The sequence below is a fragment of the Delphinus delphis genome, chromosome 7, assembly GCF_949987515.2.
Source record: "Delphinus delphis chromosome 7, mDelDel1.2, whole genome shotgun sequence".
Lineage (NCBI taxonomy): Eukaryota > Metazoa > Chordata > Mammalia > Artiodactyla > Delphinidae > Delphinus > Delphinus delphis.
This window is the reverse complement of record NC_082689.1, coordinates 33,007,153-33,031,047: the sequence shown is the minus strand read 5'-3', so window position 1 is coordinate 33,031,047 and position 23,895 is coordinate 33,007,153. Positions and strand designations below refer to the sequence as shown.

Here is a 23,895-nt window from a genome sequence, read left to right as displayed (position 1 = left end):
ATTGCAAATGTTATGAATGTCTTTGAATTTAAAGCCCTTTTCCACATTTAATTATTCTGTTTACATGCCTAGATAGAGAGTTGTTGAATCAAAGAATATGAGTTTTTAAAATATAGGTAATAAGTTCACATGTAAAATTTAAAAGGTATAATTAGAAAGACAGTGAAATATCTCCCTTGTACCTCTGTCTGCCAGCCATCCAGTTCCCCTTTCTGGAAGTAGCCGTTGTCGTTGGTTTTTTATATTTCTTTCCAGAGACATTTTAAGTGTGTGTGTAGGAGGAGGAAGTTTAGAAAGTGGATGAATAGGCATATACTTTTATAAGAATTTAATCATACTGTGTGTGCTAATTAAGATAAAAATCAGCTACATTGAATTTTACTAGAATTTAATAAAAGAAAAGGAAGATAAAATGAAATCAAAGGAATCTCCCACAATTTAAATGATCCTTGGGAATTTCCTGGTGGTCCAGTGGTTGGGACTCTGTGCTTTCACTGCTGCTTTCACTGTGGAGGACCTGAGTTCAATCCCTGGTCGGGGAACTAAGATCCCTCCTACAAGTCACACAGCACAGCCAAAAAAATTTTCTTCATCAGAAGGAAAGATCTCTTTTAGATTAAGAAAAGAGATTATGATTAATATTTTAAAAATACTAGTAATGTAAAAAAGAAATATAAATTGCCAGTAAAATTAATATTATAGAAGTCAATAATTGAAATGCAAATAAAATGATATTTTTAATCTTTGGGAAGATTGGAAAAAATTGACAAAATATACTTCAGAGGGGGCTTCCCTGGTGGCGCAGTGGTTACAAATCTGCCTGCCAATGCAGGGGACATGGACCAGGGAAGCCCTTGGCTCTTCTTTTTACCCACTTATTTTATTCCTGAAATGTTTTTGCCAGAATGTGAATAAACTACATCCTTTTGGGGAAAAAAAAATTGAGATAATTAAGTAAACATAAAAGGATATATATCTGCCATTGAAAATGTCCATCAATATGGGATTAAGTTATGATGTATCCATTCAATAGGATACTATTCAGCTATTAAAAATGGTGATGTGGGGACTTACCTGGTGGCGCAGTGGTTGGGAATCCGCCTGCCAATGCAGGGGACACGGGTTCGAGCCCTGGTACGGGAAGATCCCACATGCCGCGGAGCAACTAAGCCCATGCGCCACAGGTACTGAGCCTGCGCTCTAGAGCCCGTGAGCTACAACTACTGAGCCTACGTGCCGCAGCTACTGATGCCTGTGCGCCTAGAGCCTGTGCTCCACAACAAGAGAAGCACCGCCAATGAAAAGCCCACGCAACGCAACAAAGAGTAGATCCCACTTGCCGCAACTAGAGAAAGCCGGTGCGCAGCAACGAAGACCCAACACAGCCAAAATTAATTAATTAATTAATTAATTTTTAAAAATGGTGATGTATTGTAGATTCATATTTATCACAGTGGCAATAGGTCCTCGACATGCCCTTTTTCTTTCTGAACAATAAGTAATAGCATGCCTAATGGGACCTCATTTATATAAAATTGTACGTCTGTGTAAGTGTAGACAGATTTCTGGAAAATAAATACTCATTAAAATGGTTATCTCTTGAGTGGTGGCCTATTGGGATTTTTTGTGTGTTTTTTTTAAATACTGTTAGTTTTCTTTATACTAAGTATTTATCATTTTTATACATGAAGAAGGAAAGATTTTTTTCCCCTTTCCGAACAAATGCATATGTCTAATTTATCCCTTCTGCTTGTTAAATGACTTTGTGGATAGCAAGAAATATAGCTTTTAAGCCAGTACCTGATCAATTTCTGCAAATACCTAAATCTAACAAGGTCTGTAGAACCTTTGTAATGTAATACCTAAGGGCCGTGGTTTGGGATGCTCTACTACTGCCATTGAAGTTACCCAGGAACTAGCTGAACTGGTGCAGATGGTTGGGGAGTTCTGAACTCCAGAGCCCAGGGCATTGACTGAAATTTTTAATGCCACACCCAGCTGTAGCTAACTTCTTTTAAGACTTGATTTTTAAAGAACAAAGTCAAGTTTAAACTTCTGCTTTTTTGTTTGTTTGTTTGTTTTTGCGGTACGCGGGCCTCTCACTGTTGTGGCCTCTCCCGTTGCGGAGCACAGGCTCCGGACGCGCAGGCTCAGCGGCCATGGCTCACGGGCCCAGCCGCTCCGCGGCATGTGGGATCTTCCCGGACCGGGGCACAAACCCGCGTCCCCTGCATCGGCAGGTGGACTCTCAACCACTGCTCCACCAGGGAAGCCCAACTTCTGTTGTTTTGATTTACTTTTTCTCAGCTTTGTTTAGGTATAATTGATAAATAAAATTGTAAGATATATAAAGCATACCTCATAAGGATTTAATATATGTAAGCACTGTGAAAAGATTTCTCCCATCTAGTTCATTAACACATCCATCACCGCACATATCTATCTTTTTTTGTTTGTGTGAGAGAACATTTAAGTTCTGCTCTCTTAGCAGATTTCCCTTACACAATATAGTGTTATCAACTGTAGTCACCATGTTATACATTTACACCTCAGACCTTATTTATTCATCTTATAGCTGAAACTTTATACCCTTTCATCAGCCTTTCCCTGTTTTTCCCATACCCCTGGCAATCACTTTTCCTACTCTCTGTTTCTATGAGTTTGATTTTTGAAAAAAGATTCTACATATAAGTGATACCATGCAGTATTAGTTTTTGTTGATTTACTTTGGGTTAACAAAAGAGTATCTGAATTTATTGCATGCACCTGCCCTTGCTGATAGAAACATTAGAAGTCATTCTCTTCATATATGTCAGGTATTATTTTAATCATTCAATTGGGGGTGGAAGTAAAATTCCTGCCCTTCAAAATCTCACTGTCTCCTAGAGCACTGGGACAGTCAAGAGACCATTTCAGTGAACCGTGCTATGGCAGCAGACAGGAGGGCTTTTGACCCAGGTGTTGATGTGTTTCTTGGGGGTTTGAGTGGCTGTTCAAGTAAGATTTTCCAGAGGAAACATTTGTACTGAATTTTCAATTTCAGTTCAGACATCCAGACTGCAGTTTGAAAGATTAAACACGAATTAGCCAAACCCAGGAAAGGGATATGAGGATTATGTAGGCAGAGGCAAAAGCCTGTAGGCATGCAGGGTCTGGTACATGTTGGGAACTGCAAGTCGTTCAGCGTGATCGGGATTTGAGGCAGTGTAGGCAAGAAAGGAAGCCTGGAGAAGTCAGATCATGAAGGATCTTGTTAGCTGTCAAAGAGTTTCTTCCTCTGGACTTCCTTGTAAATACAGCCTTTGTTCATGTAGGTTGGGATTCTTTGAGTCATCTTTGACTCTTTGAGGCTCCCTCCCTTCCCTTAAACTCCCTCATAATTAGGCACCAAATCTTGTCAATTTTGGGAACTTGGATTGAAGTGGAATGATGACAAGCTAGATGTACACTCTGTGTTCTTTATGGCAGGCTGTAACTTAGTGTTTTTAATTTCTAGGGCTTACTGCTGGCTCACAGACCCTTAAAAATGTCTAAATGAAGGGAGTTCAAAAGAGAAAATGTTTAGTATTTTTACATGTGACCATGTATAACTTTTCTGTTCTCCATTTTGTTATAGAAAATCTAATGGTCTTAGGAGGCCTGGTTGAAAAGTCGGCACTTGGATAATTTAAAATCTTGAAAATGGAATCAGACCTGTTAGTAAGATCTATCTTATCAGTGCACTGGTGGGTGGCTGAAGCAATGTTATAGTCAGGGAAGAAAAGTGTCAGACAGCTTTTAACAATTTGATTTTAATGAATGTACACCAGTTTACATAGTGTGTGTGGCTTTTTTTTGTGTGTGCCCAAGAACAATCTTCTTGTGACTGTCCCAGTAGAGATTAATTTTTTAGTTAGAGGAAAAATAGTGAACATGTATATTTATTGCTTTTCACTTGTCACAGTTAATAATGTGGGTACATGCTTCCTTGAACTTATGGGTATGTACTGTAATTATTTTGTGTTTAACTATAAGAGGAAGACTGTATGCAGAGATGGTTAACATTTGAAACAATTAGGCGTTGTTGTAGTGAAATAGTTGTGCCATTTTGAAAGCAAATTATGTATCTGAGGAACATCTTGTGAAACAACTTTTATGATTATCAGCGACACAGCTGCTAAAAGTATTATCGTGGTGGAATTGAATCTTTTGTTATTTGGGTCACATAACCAGCAACTGAACTTTTATACTTGTAAATATATAAGACCCTTATTAAGAAATAAGTAGAAGAGAGGTGTCATAAAGTGTTTTCATATATGGCCTTAAGAAGAACAAGGTATTTGTTACCATATAAAGCTAGAGTGATAGTATTATAATATAATCCTACTCATGCATATATTTGATATTTTTAAACCCCTTAATTTTTTATTTTAATTTATTATTATTATTTTGGCTGTGCCGCACGGCATGTGGGATCTTAGTTCCCCAACCAGGGATTGAACCCATGCCCCCTGCAGTGGAAGCATGGAGTCTTAACCACTGGACCACCAGGGAAGTCCCTTAATTTTTTAATTTTTAAAGCATAAATTACCTAAGCCTATTGCCTTCTCCCTTCCAAAAAAAAAAAAAATGGAGATATGAGACTCTTTTTTATACATCACCTCTAACTTCCCATTACCTCTAGTTCTTTTTTGTTTGTTTTGTTTTTAGTTTTTATTTTTGGCTTATATCTAAATACATATCCTGTAGCTTGAAATGGAAAATATATTTGCATATGTGGCTTTAAGTATAGCTCCTATAGGCTGGTTAGTATGGTTTCTTACAGTCTATTTATTATAACAAAAATTAAGATATGTGCCTTACAGAGCTAATTAAAATGGAATTTCACCTGTAACTTTATCTTAGCTGCCTTATATCCTTTTGAGTATAGGTGGTATAATGATAAATGAGTATTTTACATATTATACCTACTTAATCTTAAAACCAAGATGAACATTTTTTAGATGGATAGATACACATTTGTATTATTTTCTTTTTTTTTTTGTAGAGATGATTGTAGTTGTAAGAAATAATGTGGAGATCTTTTGTACACTTTGCCCTTTTTTCTCCACTGATAACATTTTGTAGAACTCTACAGTATTTTGACATTGTACAGTCCACTGCTCTTATTCAGATTTCTTCAGTTGTACTTATTTCTGTGTGTGTGTGTTGAATTCTATACTGCTTAATCTCCTTTGTATGTTTGTATATTCACCACCACAGTCAAGATATTGAATAGTTCCCTATCACCAGGGTCCTGCATGTTGCCCTTTTATAACACCTACTTCTCTCCTGCCACTTCACCTTCCCTCCCCTATCTATTAGTGGACCCCTGGCAACCACTGATCTTTCTTCCATTTCTAAAAGTTCCTCATTTCAAAAATGTTGTACAAATGAAGTCATACAGCAGGTAACCATTTGAGATTGACTATTTTTACTCAGTGTAATTCTCTGGAGATTCATCAAAGTTTGTGTGAATCAAGAGCTTATTCTTTTTATTACTCACTTTTTGTATTTAAGTTAGAGAACCTCTACTTAGTTTCTACTTTGTTTCCTTCCTAATCTATTTTTATCTCTCTCTCTCTCTTTTTTTTTTTTTTTGCGTATGCGGGCCTCTCACTGTTGTGGCCTCTCCTGTTGCGGAGCACAGTCTCCGGACGCGCAGGCTCAGCGGCCATGGCTCACGGGCCCAGCCGCTCCGCGGCATGTGAGATCTTCCCGGACCAGGGCACGAACCCGTGTCCCCTGCATTGGCAGGCGGACTCTCAACCACTGCACCACCAGGGAAGCCCCTAATCTATTTTTAAAATAAATGTATTTGTCTTAATTCTAGGTGACAAAGCAAGACCGCCTTCCTCCAGCCCCTCTAGCATCATCCGCCGTACCTCTTCCCTGGATACACTTGCTGCGCCGTACCTTGCAGGGCACTGGCCTCGTGATGGTCATGGGCAAGCTGCTCCCTGCATGCGGGACAAGGCCACACAGGTAGGGTTATTACAGTTCTTATCTTGAAGTGTTTCACTCTGAAACCATTTTCATAATATTATTTGTTCTACTCTGTGCTCAAATTTGTCAAATATTAGTGTGTGTTAGCATTATCTGGGAAGCTTATCAAGAGTCCAGATCCCCAGGCTTGACCTTCACATATTCTCTAGTAGGTTTTGGTTGAGGCTTGGGAATGTGCATTTTAAACAGTACCCAAAGTAATTCCGATACATACAGATAATATATGCACATACTTTTCTCCCACTTACTTTTTTTTTTTTTGCCTGTGGCTTAGTTCCCCAGCTGGGGATCAAACCTGGGCCCCGAGAGTGAAAGTGCAGAGTCCTAACCACTGGACTGGCAGGGAATTCCCCTCCCACTTACTCTTTATAGTCAGTTCAGAACATCACAAGATATTTAATATACGGAATTTGGACTTAAAAATCTGTTACAGTAAAGATTACTTTAGTTTCCATCCAACCTTATATTTTTGTGCTCAAAAATCTTCGTGTGTTGCAAGATGGGGATTATATGCTATTGCTGGTAGAGTCTGTAAATGTAAATATCCGACAAAGGGACTCTGGAAGCAAAGTTTTGTACTTTTAAATTTATAAAAAGTTTTAATTAAAAAAGTCTTAAGAGATCATTTGATGTACCTCCTAGTCTTACAGATGAGGAAACTGAAGTCCAAAATCATAGAGCCAGTTGATGATGCGTCTCAGTTAAATATTAAATATTTGTCTAGTCATTTATTCAATGTTTCTCATATTCATTAGATGGTGCTCCCATGAAGGCAGAAACTGTGTCTGGCTTGTTCATTTCTGTATTTTCATCCTCAGGACTTAGTACTGTACCTGATGGAATAAGCACTCAAGGAATATTTGCAAAGGACTGAATGAGCAGAACAGTTAAAGTTTTATGGCTAGTGAAGAAAGAAAATCATTTAAAGAGTTAAAAGACTCTTTATACTGATTGTTGAAAATCAGCTAAGGTACATCTTGATTTAGCCTTCAAATTTACATCACTGATGGTTGCTTGATCTCAGCACTTTGTGAGAGAATATCCTTTTACAAGACCAAGTAAATACACTTTGCAGTGTTTTTTGGATTTACATACTGGTTTCTAGAATTCCAGATGTTCCTGGTGGACTTAGTTTGTTTTCTGTTCTGATACTCTTGAAACTGAGCCCCATTGTTAGGGTAGATGCTTGGGATTCGAAATTACCTTGAGGGTTATACTCCAGTTGCAACTACGGAAATGAAAATGCAGAGTCCGTACTCATTAAAAGTAATGAATCTTTTCTGAAATTGTGACTTTTTAAACCGAAGAGTTCTGTAGAACTCTGCATTTATTCAAAATCTGTAACTTTGCTGAGATTAGGACACGTTGTATAGAAAATGAATACAAATTCTTTTCCCACTTTGGTTATTACAGAATATTGAGCAGCATTCCCTGTGCTATACAGTAGAATTTGAAAAAGACTAGATACATGTATATGTATAACTGAATCACTTTGCTGTACACAATATTGTTAATCAGCTACGCTCCAATATAAAATTAAAAACTAACACAACATTGTTAATTAGCTATGCTCCAATATAAAATTTTTTTAAAAAAGGAAATGAATACAGTCTCTACTTGCTTTCTGCTTAATCCACAGGTCGTGTTTAAATTAGTATGGGTGCATTTCCTTGAACATTTCTGCAACCCTCTTTCTTTGCTCTGTAGTTTCAGGTTCAGTGTGTTGAGATATTTTGTCTTACCGGTAAGAATATACATTCTTATAAGCCGTTGGGAGCCCCTTGATCTGTAGAAGCAGTTCAGTAAGTCTTTCGAGTTACTATGACCCAGCTGTGGCTGTGACCACAGCTGTGGACAAGTTGCTGTGACCTAGCTCTGGCTACCACTTGACTGGTGTTCCTGTTTTTTTCTTTTGTTTGGAATGCTTTCCCACCATTTGCCTGGACAGCTTACACTCTGATGCTTATAGCAGCCTCCCCCGATCCTATAGAACCTTGCCTACCTACTTTCCCTGTCCTTCCAGGTCTGGATTAGGTGCCTTTCTTAGGGAACCTCAGTCATCACATATTATAATTGGCTATTTATTCCTTCTGTCCTAGAAAAAACTCTTTCAGAATAAGAACTCTCTAACTTCAGTACCTAGTCTAGTGCCTGATACATTAGAAGATGCATAATAGCTTTCCAGTATACAATGTAAAATTGAACAAAATTGAAACATGCTTAATTAAAACTCAATTTTACTTTTTATTAATACCTGAGTGTCTTATAATAAAGGCACAGCTTCTTAGTTGAACAAAGAAAGCAATTATCTTTTGAAGTAGCAGTTTAAGTAAAATTAATGATTTTGCTGAGTATTTTTTCCTGCCTGAACATCTTATCACTGAAATTAACAAAGCTGTCTTTTGCTCTTTATGCTTATTTTTACCTTACCAACTAATATTCTTGTCCTCATCTTTAATTTGTTCTTAAATCTATAGGAGACTTTTATATTCCTTTGCTTTTCCTTGAATTTTTATACTTAAAATTAATATCTTTAGTAATTTCTCTAATTTTTTAAAATTTTTATTTGGGGAAAAAGTCCCAAGTTTATAGAAGAGTCCCAAGAGTAGTAGATTGAACACCCTATACTCCTCACCTATGTTTACCAATAAACATTTTTGCATATTTTGTTTTCTTTGTGTATATATAATTGTTATTATTACTGTTGTTATTATTTGCTAATTGTTAATAATTTACAGAAATTCTGACTCTTCTCAAATACTTCAGGATGTATATGAACAAAGACTTAAAAACTATTACCAAAGTAATTATCAAATTCAGGAGATTTAACATTGATACAATGCTACTATTTAATATGTGAGACATAGACACATTTTTTTTCAGTTTCCCCAATGATGTTATCTGTAGCAGTTTCTCCCGTAAGCTAGGACCCAGTGAAGGAGCACAGGTGGCATTTAGATATCATGTTTCTTTAGAATCCTTTAATCTGGAACAGTTTCTCAGCTTTTCTTTGTCTTTCATGACATTGATATTTTTAAGAATGCAAGCTAGTATTTTTGTTGAATCTTCTTAGCCTGTGTTTATCTGTTTTTTAAACTGTTAGATTCAGTAATAACATTTTTGGCAGGAGTATTATATGTGTTGTGTGTTCCTCTCTGTGCATGTGCATCAAGAGGTGCCCGATGTCAGTAATGTTAAGTCTGACCCACCAGATTATCTTTGTAACTGTATGTACATAGTCTGTGGGGAAATATTTGAGACTGTAAATATCCTGTTCCCCAACAAGCTTTCATGCATTGGTTTTGGCATTCGTTGATGATTCTTGCTTGAATCAACAATTACTGTAGTAGTTCCAAATGATGATTTTCTAACTCTATTGTCATACTTCCTGCATTTATTTGTTGGTCTAATACTTTTTTCTTTAACCATTTTTATTTTTTTAATTAATTTTTATTGGAGTATAGTTGATTTTTAATGTTGTGTTTCTGCTGTACAGCAATGTGACTCAGTTATACATATACATATATCCACTCTTTTTTAGATTCTCTTCCCATATAGGTCATTACAGAGTACTGAGTAGAGTTCCCTGTGCTATATAGTAGGTTCTTATTAGTTATGTTTTGTATATAGTAGTGTGCATATGTCAATCCCAATCTCCCAATTTTTCCCTCCCCCCCATGCCCCTTGGTAACCATAAGTTTGTTTTCTATATCGGTGACTCTGTTTTGTAAGTAGGTTCGTTTGCACCATTTTTTTAGATTCCACACATAAGCGATATCATATGATATTTGTCTTTCTCTGTCTGACTTACTTTGCTCAGTATGACAATCTCTAGGTCCATCTGTGTCAGTGCACATGGCATTATTTCATTCTTTTTTTATGGCTGAGTAATATTCCATTGCATATATGTATCACGTCTTCTTTGTCCATTCCTCCATTGATGGACATTTAGGTTGCTTCCATATCCTGGCTATTGTAAATAGTGCTTGTATGCTGCAATGAACACTGGGGTACATGTATCTTTTTGAATTATGGTTTTCTCCAGATATATGCCCAGGATTGGTTTTGCTGGATCATATGGTAGCTCTATTTTTAGTTTTTTAAGGAACCTCCATTATGTTCTCCATAGTGGCTGTACCAATTTACATTCCCACCAGCAATGTAGGAGGGTTCCCTTTTCTCCACACCCTCTCCAGCATTTAGTGTTTGGAGATTTCTTGATGATGGCCATTCTGACTGGTGTGAAGTGATACCTTATTATAGTTTTGGTTTGCATTTCTCTGACAATTAGTGACATTGAGCATCTTTTCATGTGCCTCTTGGCCATCTGTATATCTTCTTTGGAGAAATGTCTATTTAGGTCTTCTGCCCATTTTTAGATGGGGTTTCCTTTTTTTTTTTCGGATATTGAGCTGCTGTTTGTATGTTTTGGAGATTAATCCCTTGTCAGTCACTTCATTTGCAAATATTTTCTCCCATTCTGTGCTTTGTCTTTTTGTTTTGTTTATGGTTTCCTTTGCTGTGCAAAAGCTTTGAAGTTTCATTAGGTCCCGTTTTTGTTTTTATTTTCACATTAGGAGGTGGATCAAAAAAGATCTTGCTGCAATTTATGTCAGAGAGTGTTCTGCCTTTGTTTTCCTCTAAGAGTTTTATAGTATCTGGTCTTACATCTATGAATTTGATAAAGTTGCAGGATACAAAATTAATACACAGAAATCTCTTGCATTCCTATATACTAACAATGAAAGATCAGAAAGAGAAATTAAGGAAACAATCCCACTTACCATCACATCAAAAAGAATAAAATACCTAGGAATAAACCTACCTAAGGAGGCAAAAGACCTGTACTCAGAAAACTATAAGATACTGATGAAAGAAATCAAAGATGACACAAGCAGGTTGAGAGACGTACCATGTTCTTGGATTGGAAGAATCAATATTGTCAAAATGACTGTACTACCCAAAGTAATCTACAGATTTAATGCATTCCATATCAAATTACCAATAGCATTTTTTTCACAGAATTAGAACAAAAAATTTTGCAATTTGTATAGAAGCACAAAAGATGCCAAATAGCCAAAGCAATATTGAGAAAGAAAAATGGAGCTGGAAGAATCAGGCTCCCTGACTGCAGACTATATTACAAAGCTATAGTCATCAAGACAGTATGATACTGGCACAAAAACAGAAATATAGATCAATGGAACAGGATAGAAAGTCCAGAGATAAACCCACGCAGCTATGGTCAACTAATCTATGACAAAGGAGGCAAGAATATACAATGGAGGGAAGACAGTCTCTTCAATAAGTGGTGCTGGGAAAACTGGACAGCTACATGTAAAATAATGAAATTGTAATGTTCTCTAACTCCATACACAAAAATAAACTCAAAATGGATTAAAGGTCTAATACTTTTTGATAGAATTATTTCTGTATGGAATTGTCCTAAGTGGATTTTATAAAACGTCAGTTGATATGACTTAAGATTCTGGGGTTTTTCCCCCGTTTTAACTTTTTACTAATTAAATGTTCAACATACCAAAAAATTGGAAGGGTATGACAGCTGTCATTAGATTCAACAGTTTTAAACATAGCCATATTTGATTTACCAATCTTTGTATTTTTATGTGTGTGTTTCTCTGCTTTCTGAAAGTGTGTTGCAGATGTCATGACACTTTATCCCTAAATCTTTCAGCATATATCTTCTAAGAATAAGGGTATTTCCTATATAATCACAGTAGCATTAGCTTACCTAGGAAAATTAATAATTACATAATATCATGTAACACCCAAATCCAGTTCATGTTAAAGTTTACCCAAGATCCCTTCCTTCCTTCCTTCCTTTCACCAGGATCCAATCTGAGATTCATGCATTGTACTTGCTTTCTCTTAGTTCCTTTTAATTAATTAATTAATTAATTAATTATATTTATTTTTAGCTGCATTGGGTCTTCATTGCTGTGCACGGGCTTTCTCTAGTTGCGGCTAGCAGGGGCTACTCTTGGTTGGGGTGCACAGTCTTCTCATTGCGGTGGCGTCTCTTGTTGCAGAGCACGGGCTCTAGGTGTGTGGACTTCAGTAGTTGTGGCACGCGGACTCAGTAGTTGTGGCTCGTGGTCTCTAGAGCACAGGCTCAGTAGTTGTGGCACACGGGCTTAGTTGCTCCGCAGCATGAGGGATCTTCCCAGACCAGGGCTGGAACCCATGTCCCCTGCATTGGCAGGCGGATTCTTAACCACTGTGCCACCAGGGAAGTCCGAGCCTTTAGTTTTTCATTTAACAGTATCTCATGGAGATTATTTTGTATTAGTACAGTGTAGAGTTCCTTATCCATTTTTATAGCTGTGTATTATTCTGTTGTAAAGATAAGCCATAATTTATTTGGCCAATCCTCTATTTACATTTTTCTAATCTTGTATAAAAACAGTGCTATAGGGAATAATATGTGTCATTTTGTACATAAAGGTGTAAATTTGTACATCTGCAGTATAAATTACCAAAATATGGGTGGTTGTGTCAAACAGTATGTGCATTTGTAACTTTGACAGCAGTTACGAAATCACCTTCCATAAAGGCTGTACTAATTTTACATTCCACCAACAATGGAGGAGGGTGTATGTGATCAAATTGCCCAGTCTCAGTGAAGTTTTAACTTACATTTCTCTTATTATGGGGTGAGGTTGAGCATATTTTCATATGCCAAGAATAATATTTTTTTTTCTGATACAGTGTTTTTAAGTGCTGGATTTTGTGTAACCACTAAGAATTTAACATTTTTGAGGCTGTACTCTGCAGATATTTAAAGCAAGAAAAGACGAAATTTAGAGGTTAAGATTAGAAACTCTGGAGTCTTAGGTTTATATCTTTGGCTTTGCCACTTCCCAGCTGTGAGACCTTAGGCAACTTATCTAACCTCTCATTGTCACAACTTCCTTATCTGCAGAACTTGTAGAACTTTTTGTATGTGTTAAATCAGATAATACAGTGAAGACCTTTCACTGTACTTTCATAAAGCACAGTGCCTAGCACATAGTAAGATCACAGGAATGTTAGCTCTTATTAGTATGCATTTGTTCAAAAAATGCTATGCTTATAATTATATAATAATAACTAATTTTTTGGGCTTCCCTGGTGGCGCAGTGGTTGAGAGTCTGCCTGCCGATGCAGGGGACACGGGTTTGTGCCCCGGTCCGGGACGATCCCACATGCCGCGGAGCGGCTGGGCCCGTGAGCCATGGCCGCTGAGCCTGCGCGTCCGGAGCCTGTGCGCCACAACGGGAGAGGCCACAGCAGTGAGAGGCCTGCGTACGGCAAAAAATAAAAATAAAAATAAAATAAAATAAAATAAAAAAATAAAAAATAATAATAATAATTTTTATTAGAGAATTGAAAGAAATAGGCTAAAATATTGCAATTAAGTAACTGATACTAAAAATTATGGGTAATTTGTGTTATTTAAAATATTTTCTAATACCTAATTTTTCTGTAATAGGAATGTATTTTGTAATAGAAAAATATGGTATACCTTTTTTTTTAGAAAGGGAAAATGTTCTCAGGTTTATTGAGATATAACTGATATATAGCACTATATAAGTTTAAGGTATGCAGCATAATGACTTGACATACATATATTGCAAAATGATCACCACAATAAGCTTAGTTAACATCCATCACCTCATAGAGTTACCAAAAAACTTTTTTTTTTCTTGTGATGAGAACTTTTAGGATCTACTCTCTTAGCTACTTTCAGATGTACGATACAGCAAGTGTTAACTATAGCCATTGGGCTGTACATTACATCCCCAGTACTTATTTATCTTTCAGTGGAAGTTTGTACCTTTTGACCACCTTCATCCTATTCCCCCTCTGCTGACCCCCAGCTCTGGTAACCACAAATCTGATTTCTTTTTCTATGAGTTTGTTTGTTTGTTTGTTTTTTTAGATTCCACATGTGAGATCATATGGTATTTGTCTTTCTCTGTCTGACTTCATTTAGCACAATACCCTCAAGGTCCGTCTGTGTTGTCGCAAATGTCGCATTCATTATTGTTAAATGATTAGTTATTTTATTAAAACCTCTTCCTTCTTTTTCCCATTATAGACAGAGAGTGCATGGGCTGAAGAGTACTCTGAAAAGAAGAAAGGGTCCCACAAGCGTTCAGCGTCGTGGGGCAGCACAGATCAACTTAAGGAGGTCAGAGAAATGGTTCCAAGGAAGTGGGTGTGGAAATTTGATCCCTTCGTTGACTAGTTCCTTGAAGTTGTGAGCAGCAAAGATTTGTCAGTTTCCATTGTTTTTTAATTTTTTTTTTTTTGGTTTTTTGTTGGTGGTTTTGTTTACTTGAGAAATAACAGAAAAACAGTTATTATGTTGAATAAAGATTTGAATGGGGAAATGTATGCATAAGTTGCTTGATTATATGTTTTTCTTTATTTTTAATGAGAGTCCATAGCTGTTAATATAAATGTCAAATGTATAAGATTGCAGTGATACAACAAATTCACACTTACTATTTCTATATACAGTGGTAGTATTTCTGAATTTCAGTAACCCAGTATAACCAAGTTGATTATGGCCCTGTGCTATGATTAACATTTTTTGTGCCTATAATTAGGACATTTGCATTTTATACATAATGTAGCAATAAAACAGAAAAATTCAGTCAAAGAATAATATAGGATATTGATAGAAATTGTATTTGTTATTTACAGATTGTATCTGAATGCATTTCATGGCTTGAGTTGATTTTTTTTAACAGAGCTGATGTTTATTATGTTTATTCATAATTTGATTATGCTCAGTGGACAGCACATCTCCAGGAACCTCCCAGAGCCTGGGGAGCTTGAGTTGGTTTTTAAATAATACTGTTTACTTTTTGGAGCTGTTGAAGGTTAGGTGTTTGTTAAAGAAATCTAATTATAAATAAAATGTGACTCGTAAGTAAAATGAGAGAATACTTATCCTTATTTTTGAATTCTTTGTGAAAGCTATAATGTATAATATAATTTATTCTAAATGCTAAAAATTTCATTTGTTTAGTACTTGGGAAGCTTAAAGGCTCAGAATAGTGTTGGAACATAATTTTTTCTTTGAAAGAAAGATATACATTTATGCATATACAAATGTGTATGTGTATATCTATATGTGTATATAGATATATATATATAAATTTTTTACAATAAATCAGATTTTTGTGGGATGGTTTAAAAACTCAAGAGATTTATTAAGGCTGAATTTTACTGGTTCTTATTAAGCATGGGTATGTTTTATGTAATGTGGAAAACACTCTGACATACTTGTTATTTTTCCCTTTTTCAGATTGCAAAATTACGCCAGCAGTTGCAGAGAAGTAAACACAGCAGTCGGCATCATCGAGATAAAGAAAGACAGTCTCCATTCCATGGCAACCATGCAGCTATTAACCAGTGTCAGGTAGGAGCACAGATACCATAAAATCCAGACAAGGGATTTGTTGTTTTCCTGGTGATATGTTATTTCATAGGTAACTGTTCAGGATAAAAATGTCTAAAACTATATTTGAAACAGTGATTAAATACTGAATCACAGCCTTCATTTAAAAAAAAACCAGAATATTAAGTTGACAAAATGCTATTTTCCTTTAGTGATCTGTGATATGACTTCTAATAATTATAGCTAGTTACGTATTTTAGTTTACTATATTTTCGTCTTTATCAGTTTAGTATATTGGAGGCAGAATAATAGACATAATCATTGGCTGTGGAACCAGACCCTGGATAAGTAACCTGTTCTAAGTCTCAGTTTCCTCATGTGAAGAGAGAGGATAATAATGATACCTGGAGCATAAAGTCTTTTAGTAGGGAAAATCTTTAACTGCTTTGATTCTTTAATTGAACTCTATGAACTGCTCCTGATGGCTCACTCACAGAGCATTTCTCTTAAACTGAATTGAAATTAGATGAGGTCCCTTAGCAAGGAGAGAGCAAGAAATAGTTTGCCAGCTCCACTTACAGGTTGATAGCTTCTGATGATTGTCAAGTGTATGTGGATTGTTTTCAAGAGAAGGTATGGGTAGAGGTACATATTTTTTTCAAATTAATTGTGTCTTAAAATATTGATGCATGGGTCAATTTTTTTTTTTTTTTTCGGTACACAGGCCTCTCACTGTTGTGGCCTCTCCCGTTGCGGAGCACAGGCTCCGGACGCACAGGCTCAGCGGCCATGGCTCACGGGCCCAGCCGCTCCGCGGCACGTGGGATCTTCCCAGACTGGGGCACGAACCTGTGTCCCCTGCATCGGCAGGCGGACTGTCAACCACTGTGCCACCAGGGAAGCCCCATGGGTCAAATTTGATTCCACAAATTTATAGTTTGATTGTAGTTTCCAATAGCTTTTTTCCATATATAAGGCATTTTTAGTTATAACATACGAATATACATTAATGCATTTAAAAACCTAAACAAACTGCATTTATATTTGGAGAAATAGAAAATGCAAAATTGACAAAACAAGAAATGAAAAGTTTGAATAGATTAATAATTGTCAAAATTGGAATACTAATTATTCCGCTCACTCTCAAAGGCTACAGACCCACATGGTTTTACAGGTGAATTTGCCAACCTTCCACTTTCTCTTTAATTCATCCATAAATAATTTAGATGTGTTTCTAAGAGATAAGTCCAATTCTTATTTCCAATCCATATTTTTACTCCAAGTAGAATAGAGGTTAAGATTGAGTTTTATTGAATTAAGTGATGGGTTTTAGCAGTTTATAACTTTCTGAAGTGATTTTTTTTAAAGTTGCATTAAAATTAGCAATTAAAGCAATAAAATTATCCAAAATTTTCTTCATTTTTTCCCTTGCAAGTTGAATTTGCTTCATAAAGATTATTGAAGTTTGCATGAACTTCATTTTTGTCTAATTCTAAAATGTCTCTGTGGAGAAGGTGAGGACTAGAAAATATAGTAACTTGAAAAATAAATTCATGTAGCTTGACTTTTGTACACTTGACACAACAAACATTTTGACTATTTGACTTGCTTTAGTGTTAATAGCCAATCAGAGATCAGGCACGTGTGCATCATGATAGCTATGGTAGTAGTATTCATATTTAATTGAAACTTTGAGACTGTGAACATGAAAATATCATTCAGTAAGTCATGGGTGTGGCTTTGTTTAGTGGGTTCTGTCTCTCGTGGAGAAAGTACCAATTTGAGATATGTGTGCTTTGAGGCTATTCCTCCATCCACGTAACATTTATTAAGTGTTGCCATATAACTCGTACTGTAGTACTCATAAGGGGATGCAGTGATAAATGAAATATTGGGGCTTTCTCCCCACCAAATCTCAAATAGATGTAAGTAAACAGTTAATTTTTACACAGTGTATTGAGTGTGTTGATCAGGGAGTGTTCAGAGTGCTATAGAAGGGATATATCCTTGGACTGGCCATGAGCCATCTAGAAAAACTTCTAGAGAAAATGGTGTCTAAGTGGTCCCTGAAGGATAAGTAGAATTTAGCCAATTTTCTGGACGTATAAGAAATCATGGCTTCAGGTAGGGGTGGTAGTAAGAGATTAGGCTAGAGAGGTAAATAGTAGCCAGATCTGAAAGTCTTCATGTCTCAGTTGTTAAGAAATTTGGACTTTGTCCTTGAGGCACCAGAGAACTATTTTCTACAATTCAGAGGGTTGATAGGTGATCAGATACACATTTTGTCATGACCATTATGGGTTCAGAGTAGAGAATGAATTTGCAAGAGGACAAGATTAGAGGCAGGAGACCATTTGAGAATAGATTTATAATCCACGTAAGAAATGATGGTGAACTAAAGTAAGGGAGAAATTGTGGAGCTGGAGAGAGTGGACAAACCTGAGTGATATTTAGAAACTAATAATTAATAATTGAAGTCTATTAAGTGCTTACAATATGGGAAGCAGTCTACTCTACTTTTGTGTATATTATTAGCATTTAATCCTCATCTTTGAGGTGGAGATTGTTATTATCCCCAATTTACAGGCAAGGAATTAAGCCCCAGAGAGATCAAGTATCTTGTTCAAGGTCATATGAGACAGAACTGGGATTCTAATCTAGGCATTTTGACTTCAGAGTCTGAGTTTTTAAACTTTGTTAGCTGATGGTTGATGAGATGGGAATGATGGAGACATAGGAGTAAAAGATAAGGCCAATTCTAGCCTTTAAAACATGATTTAAAAAATATATCTACCTTCCTCACATCATGTACAAAAGTAACTCAAAATGGTCAAAGGCCTAAATATAAGAGCTAAAACTAAAAGCTCTTAGATGAAAACATAGGCATAAATGTGACATAGGATTAGGCAATGGTTTGTTAGATATGACACCAAAAGCACGAGCAATAATAGAAAAAGTACATAAATTGCACTTTATCAAAATTGAAAACTTTTGTGTTTCAAAGGACACCATCAAAAAAGTGAAAAGACATTCCACAAAATAGGCAAAAATATATATAAATCATATATCTGATAAAGCACTTGTATCTAAAATATATAAAGAACTCTTGCAACTCAATAATGAAAAGACAAACAACCCAATTTGAAAATGGGCAAAGGATCTAAACAGAGAGTTCTCCAAGGAAGATATACAGATAGCCAGTAAGTATGTGAAAAAGATACTTAGCATTATTTGTCAATAAGGAAATGCATACACATTCCAGTGAGATACTATTTCATACCCACTAGGATAGCTAAAACTAAAAAGACAGATAACAAGTGTTAGTAAGGATTTGGAGAAATTGGAACCCTTATTGCTGATAGGAATGTAAAACGGTGCAGCCATTTTGGAAAACATCCTGGCAGTTCCTCAAAAGGCTAAATAAACATAGAGTTCCTTTATAGCCCAGCACTTGCTCTCCAAGGTATGTACCCAAGAGAATTGAAAACATACGTTTACATAAAAACTTGGACACAAATGTTCATAGCAGTGTGGCTCACAGTAGCCAAAATTTGGAAACAACCCAAATGTCCATCAACCAATCAATGGATAAATAAAATGCAGTAGGGCTTCCCTGGTGGCGCAGTGGTTGAGAGTCCGCCTGCCGTTGCAGGGGACACGGGTTCGTGCCCCAGTCCGGGAAGATCCCACATGCGGCGGAGCGGCTGGGCCCGTAAGCCATGGCCGCTGAGCCTGCGCGTCTGGAGCCTGTGCTCCGCAACGGGAGAGGCCACAACAGTGAGAGGCCCGCGTGCCGCAAAAAAAAATAAATAAAAAAAAATAAATAAAATGCAGTATATCCATACAATGGAATATTATTCAGTCATAAAAAGAAATGGAGTACTGGTACATGCTACCATATGGGTGAACTTTGAAAGCATTATGCTAAGTGAAAGAAGCCAGGCACAAAAGAACACATATTATATGATTTCACTTACATGAAATGTCCAGAATAAGCAAACCCATAGAGACAGGTTGTAGATTGGTGGTTGCCTAGAGCTGGGAAAGTTGGGGGGAAATAGAGAGTGACTGGTAATGGGTGAGGGACTTATTTTTGGTGTGATTCTAAGATCAATTGTGGTAATGGTTGTACAACTCTGTTCAATAACCATTCAGAAGCAAAAGTTGTACACTTTAAACGAGTAAGTTGTATGGTATTGTGAATTATTTTTCAATAAGCTGCTGCAAAAAAAAATCTACCAACCAACATAAAAAATAAGTAGATAAAGTACAAATATAATTGTCTGGAAATAATAGATTAGATGCTAACACAGAACCCAAAAGTAACCTGGGAGATCATGTAGCTAGAGGATGAGCACAGGTGCCCTGAGATCAGACTGTTTAGTTTAAATCTGGGTCCTGCTTCTTGTTGGCTGTATGAAGTTCCTCGGGTTCTCTCTGCGTTATAGTATTACTTGTTATTGTGTTATACTGAGGTTTAAATGCGATAGAATGTTATAAAACAGTTAATGCAATTCTTGACCCATAATAACTGCTCAGTAGATCTTAGGTCGCTTCCAGTTGGATTTTTCACTAGGCTTCTCTGCCAATTTCATATTGGAAGTTATTTTCTAAAGCTTTTATTATCATAAAAATATTTACATGCTTATTACAAAAATTTTAGAAACTAAAAAAGTCAAATAAAAAGATTGTCTCAATCAAGGTGTTATTTTTTTTAAATCAAATAGGAAAAATATCATCCAGAGTCTCACTCTTTAAAGACAGCTATTCCTTACATTTTTTCTTCTTTTTCCTTTCTCATTCCTTGTTGAGATCCTACCATATGTTAGACTTTATATATTTAAAAAATTTTACTTAATGTGGAAAAATGTTTGTTATTACAGATGCTTCAGGAACATTTTTAATGTTTCAGATTCTGTAGAGCATTTCCCTAATTTTGGCTATTTAGTTGGGTCCAGTTCCTGTGTGCTTAAAACTTTTTATATATTTATACTTTCCTAGGGGTACATTTTCCATTATTTGGTTAAGAAGTTTGAATATTTGGGGGGGCTCTTTAACTTTTCTCTTCAGAGCCTTTCCAAGTTATTACAGATTTTTGGTTTGGAGGGGTTTTTTTGTTTGGAGAAGATTATTGGGAAATTCCTTTAGTATCCCTTAATGATCAAGGACAGTATTGCTCTGCTGATAGCTCATAGTCTATAACCACTGGTTAACAAAAGATCTTTTTCTTGGGCTTACAATGGATTTTTGCAGTTAGAAAAGAATTCTCACATACCTTTTTGAGTGGTTCTTTCCCTGGAAATTTGGGGGGTGGGGAACTATTTGTTATGAAGAATAAATGCTGCCAAGTTTTTTAGGAGAGAGAATCTTTTCACATGTCAGTGGTTTCCAGAATTGACAGAGCCCTCGGATACTTACGGTATCATATTTTTAAGGAGTATTTCAAGAAATATTCTCATTAGAAGATGTAACTAATACATTTCAGGATTGTTTGATTGATGATTAGAGTCAGATATTAGTAACAGAGGAGTGGGAGATGCAGCATCTTCACAGTTGCTTAAACTAATTTAGGAGTGAGAATTTAAAAATCATGCAGGTGTTTCTGGTTGTTATAGCCTCAAGCAAGAAAGCCCTCCCATAGGATTTTTTTATTTCTTTATCTGGACTGGGACGCTGTAGTTTTGTAGTAGCTTAGGAGGGTTTGAGAGCAAAGGGATAGTGAGGTAGAAAGGGATAAAAACCTATTTTCATCTGAGAAGTGAGAGGGGCGTTGCACTTTCAAGAGAAAATTGCTGCTCTGCAGTATAATCTTTGTATGCCAGTCCAGGACATGATTGCTGTTCTTGAAAGTTTTAAGATTTTGCTACTTAGTAATCAAGAGTAGGTGCTTCAGCTGTGACCTTTATTATAGCGTATAGTTTGTAGCTTAGAAGAGCTAAGAGGGGGATATCAGATGAAAGGACAGTGATTGCTGGAGGACAGAAATAAAGTAATGCTGACAGGACAGGAGGAATCAAGGCCACATGGAGGCCCTCTACAAAAGCCCTTAAGACTGGAAAGCTTTTTTTCCAGTGCTTTCTAATTTTTTTAAAACCATTCTAAACATCAGTTTTGACCTCCCTGTTGTTATATTAGGGTTTCTGGCTGATGTTTCTCTCATAGATCTCTGTTGAATTGCTGAACAGACCTTTTTCCATCCTACTTGCCTATCAAGGCACATTTTTCTTCCTTTGAAAATTTAACTGTATATTTCTTTTTCCTGCTCAGCTACTGCTTCAGTAGGTGTTCTTCCCATCTTTCCTGACTCTCTGTGTCATACCACAGTCTTATCCCCACACTTTGAAACAGATACTTAACTTATAATGTAGATTGACCTCGAATGAAGATTCAGGATTAGCCAACCCTTCTCTTGGGGTTCTTTCTTTGTTGGTTACTTCTCAGCTTTCATGCAGAATTTGATCTTTAAGCTGTAATGTATATAGATATATGGAGAATGTAAATAGAAAAAAAACGTTAAAACAGTGATTCACCTAATTGAAATCTTAATTGAGTGGAAAACATTCTGATTTGAGGAGAAAGAATCAAAAATTGAGAAAATAGGAGATCCTTGTTGTTTCCAGAGGATAGATCTTAGGAGAGGTAGATTTTGCCTTAGTACATTGAAAGATTTTTAACCTTTCAGAGCTATCTAAGGATGACCTCTCAGTTAATATGATAGCCCACTTATATTTGCATACACTGATTTATATTTAGAAATGTAGATTTTGTTACCGAAAGCTGTGTGGATATGGGAAAAATAAATCATATACACACACATAAAATTCCTTAAGAGCCCTTGAAATGAAGCATAAAAGTTAAAGTATAGTCATTTTTGTTATTTTTAGATATTTTAGAATATAGTTTATGTAAGGAGTAAAATCAAAGGCCTATTATTATCTTTTATTTCTGGAACAATAACAGTATGCTTAATGAAGAAAATCTTTCCCTGGCAGCTTGGGTAGATTTTTTTTCTTCTAATCATATAGCTATTTGCTAGTTAAATGAATTACAGTTGAACCTTTGCTTCATTTATCTAAAATGGTGTGTTGACCTTAGGGAAGTGGCCATTTTCTTTCTTTCTTTCTTTTCCTTCCTTCCTTTCTCTTGCCTTAAATAGATTAAACTGTTGATAAATACTTGCTGCTATTTAGATTACATTTGAGAAAAACTTCTTACCAATTGAGTAGGTTATGACTTCTGTAGCTGCCTGGAAAGGCAGTAACAAGATGTACAGTTAGTTACTATACTGGTGGGTTCCTCTTATGTGCATTTCTCAACATGACACCCAGGAAACTTAAGCTTTCTGTTCTCAGCAAGCTTACTAACAGATCTTTATGATTCTGAAATCCAGGATGGTCAACATTTTGCGGAAACCTTGACAGGTCCTCTTCCCCTTCTAGTCTTCTCCTTCCTCATTTCTATAACTTTAACAGTTGTAAACCAAGTGCAGCCTGAAAATGGCATCCAGAGCAAGCCATTATTTATGTTGTTTTGTGACATTTAGGAGAGGAAATTAAGTTTAGAATTTAGTACCTTTCGCTCAGTATAAAAAATAAAGTAAAAGTTCTATTTCTAGTATATATACTAATAACTCCTGAGATCTTTCTTAGTCTGTACCAGTTCCCTGTCTCCTCATTGTTTCCTGACACAGGAAGAGTCCAGGCACAGGAAGGATGACTGCCTGACAGAAATGTTCTAATGTGCCCTCCACTGCAGATTAGTGAGCTGTGGGTTTCTTTTAACCCCTAGGTGCTTTAGTCCAAATCAGTTTCCTGTCACCTCACTATTTTCTATTGCCACTACCTTAAGAAAGGTTTCTTTCCTTCCTTGACCCATCATGAACCAAAACATATTCTTAGCTTTACTCTCCCACTCTTATCCCTGCAGAAAGTACATATCTAATTGGAGAGGGTTTTTTTTTTTAAGCCTTTTGTTAGATTATACTTTGGGATTTTACTTTTGTTGCTAAGGAAACGAGGGTGAGAATAGGTTTTTAAAAGTTTTTTTTTTCCTTCAAGGTGTTAGTGATAGGTCTTAGTGATATAAAAGACCGATGAGAAATAACCAGTTTCAGTGACTCTCTTAGGCATTATTTCACTGAAGTTAAAAGTAGGAAAGTGAAGACCTTGGAATGAGAGTAAGGCAGAGGGTGGAGAATACAAGTTATTACAAGAATGGAACGGAGTAGTGGCCTTTGCTGTTTGCCTTCCTCTTCCTGTCCTGTCCTTATCACAGTTCTGTCACAGGGTGAACCAGTGCTGGATTGCTGATGAGGCTTTCGGGAAGCAAGGGAAGTTACTGGCTTTGTAGCACTAAGATGGAAGGATTGAAGAATAGGGTGTGTGAAAGGCAGCTGACAGGGCTGGTCAATACTCAGTTGACCTCACCTAAAAGGGACATACCTAACTTTTGAGGGGTCC

The 23,895-nt window shown here is 36.4% G+C and overlaps 1 protein-coding gene across 1 annotated transcript in view; it reads left to right on the top strand.

Moving 5' to 3' along the window:
• The window catches only part of FAM117B (family with sequence similarity 117 member B), an 87,304-nt gene that overhangs the window by 42,780 nt on the left and 20,629 nt on the right, over positions 1 to 23,895 (top strand). Inside the window, exons 2-4 of the mRNA XM_060016278.1 lie at positions 5,852 to 6,003; positions 14,126 to 14,218; positions 15,344 to 15,457. Coding sequence (XP_059872261.1) covers positions 5,852 to 6,003; positions 14,126 to 14,218; positions 15,344 to 15,457 — 359 coding nt within the window. The remainder of the gene's footprint in view (positions 1 to 5,851; positions 6,004 to 14,125; positions 14,219 to 15,343; positions 15,458 to 23,895) is intronic.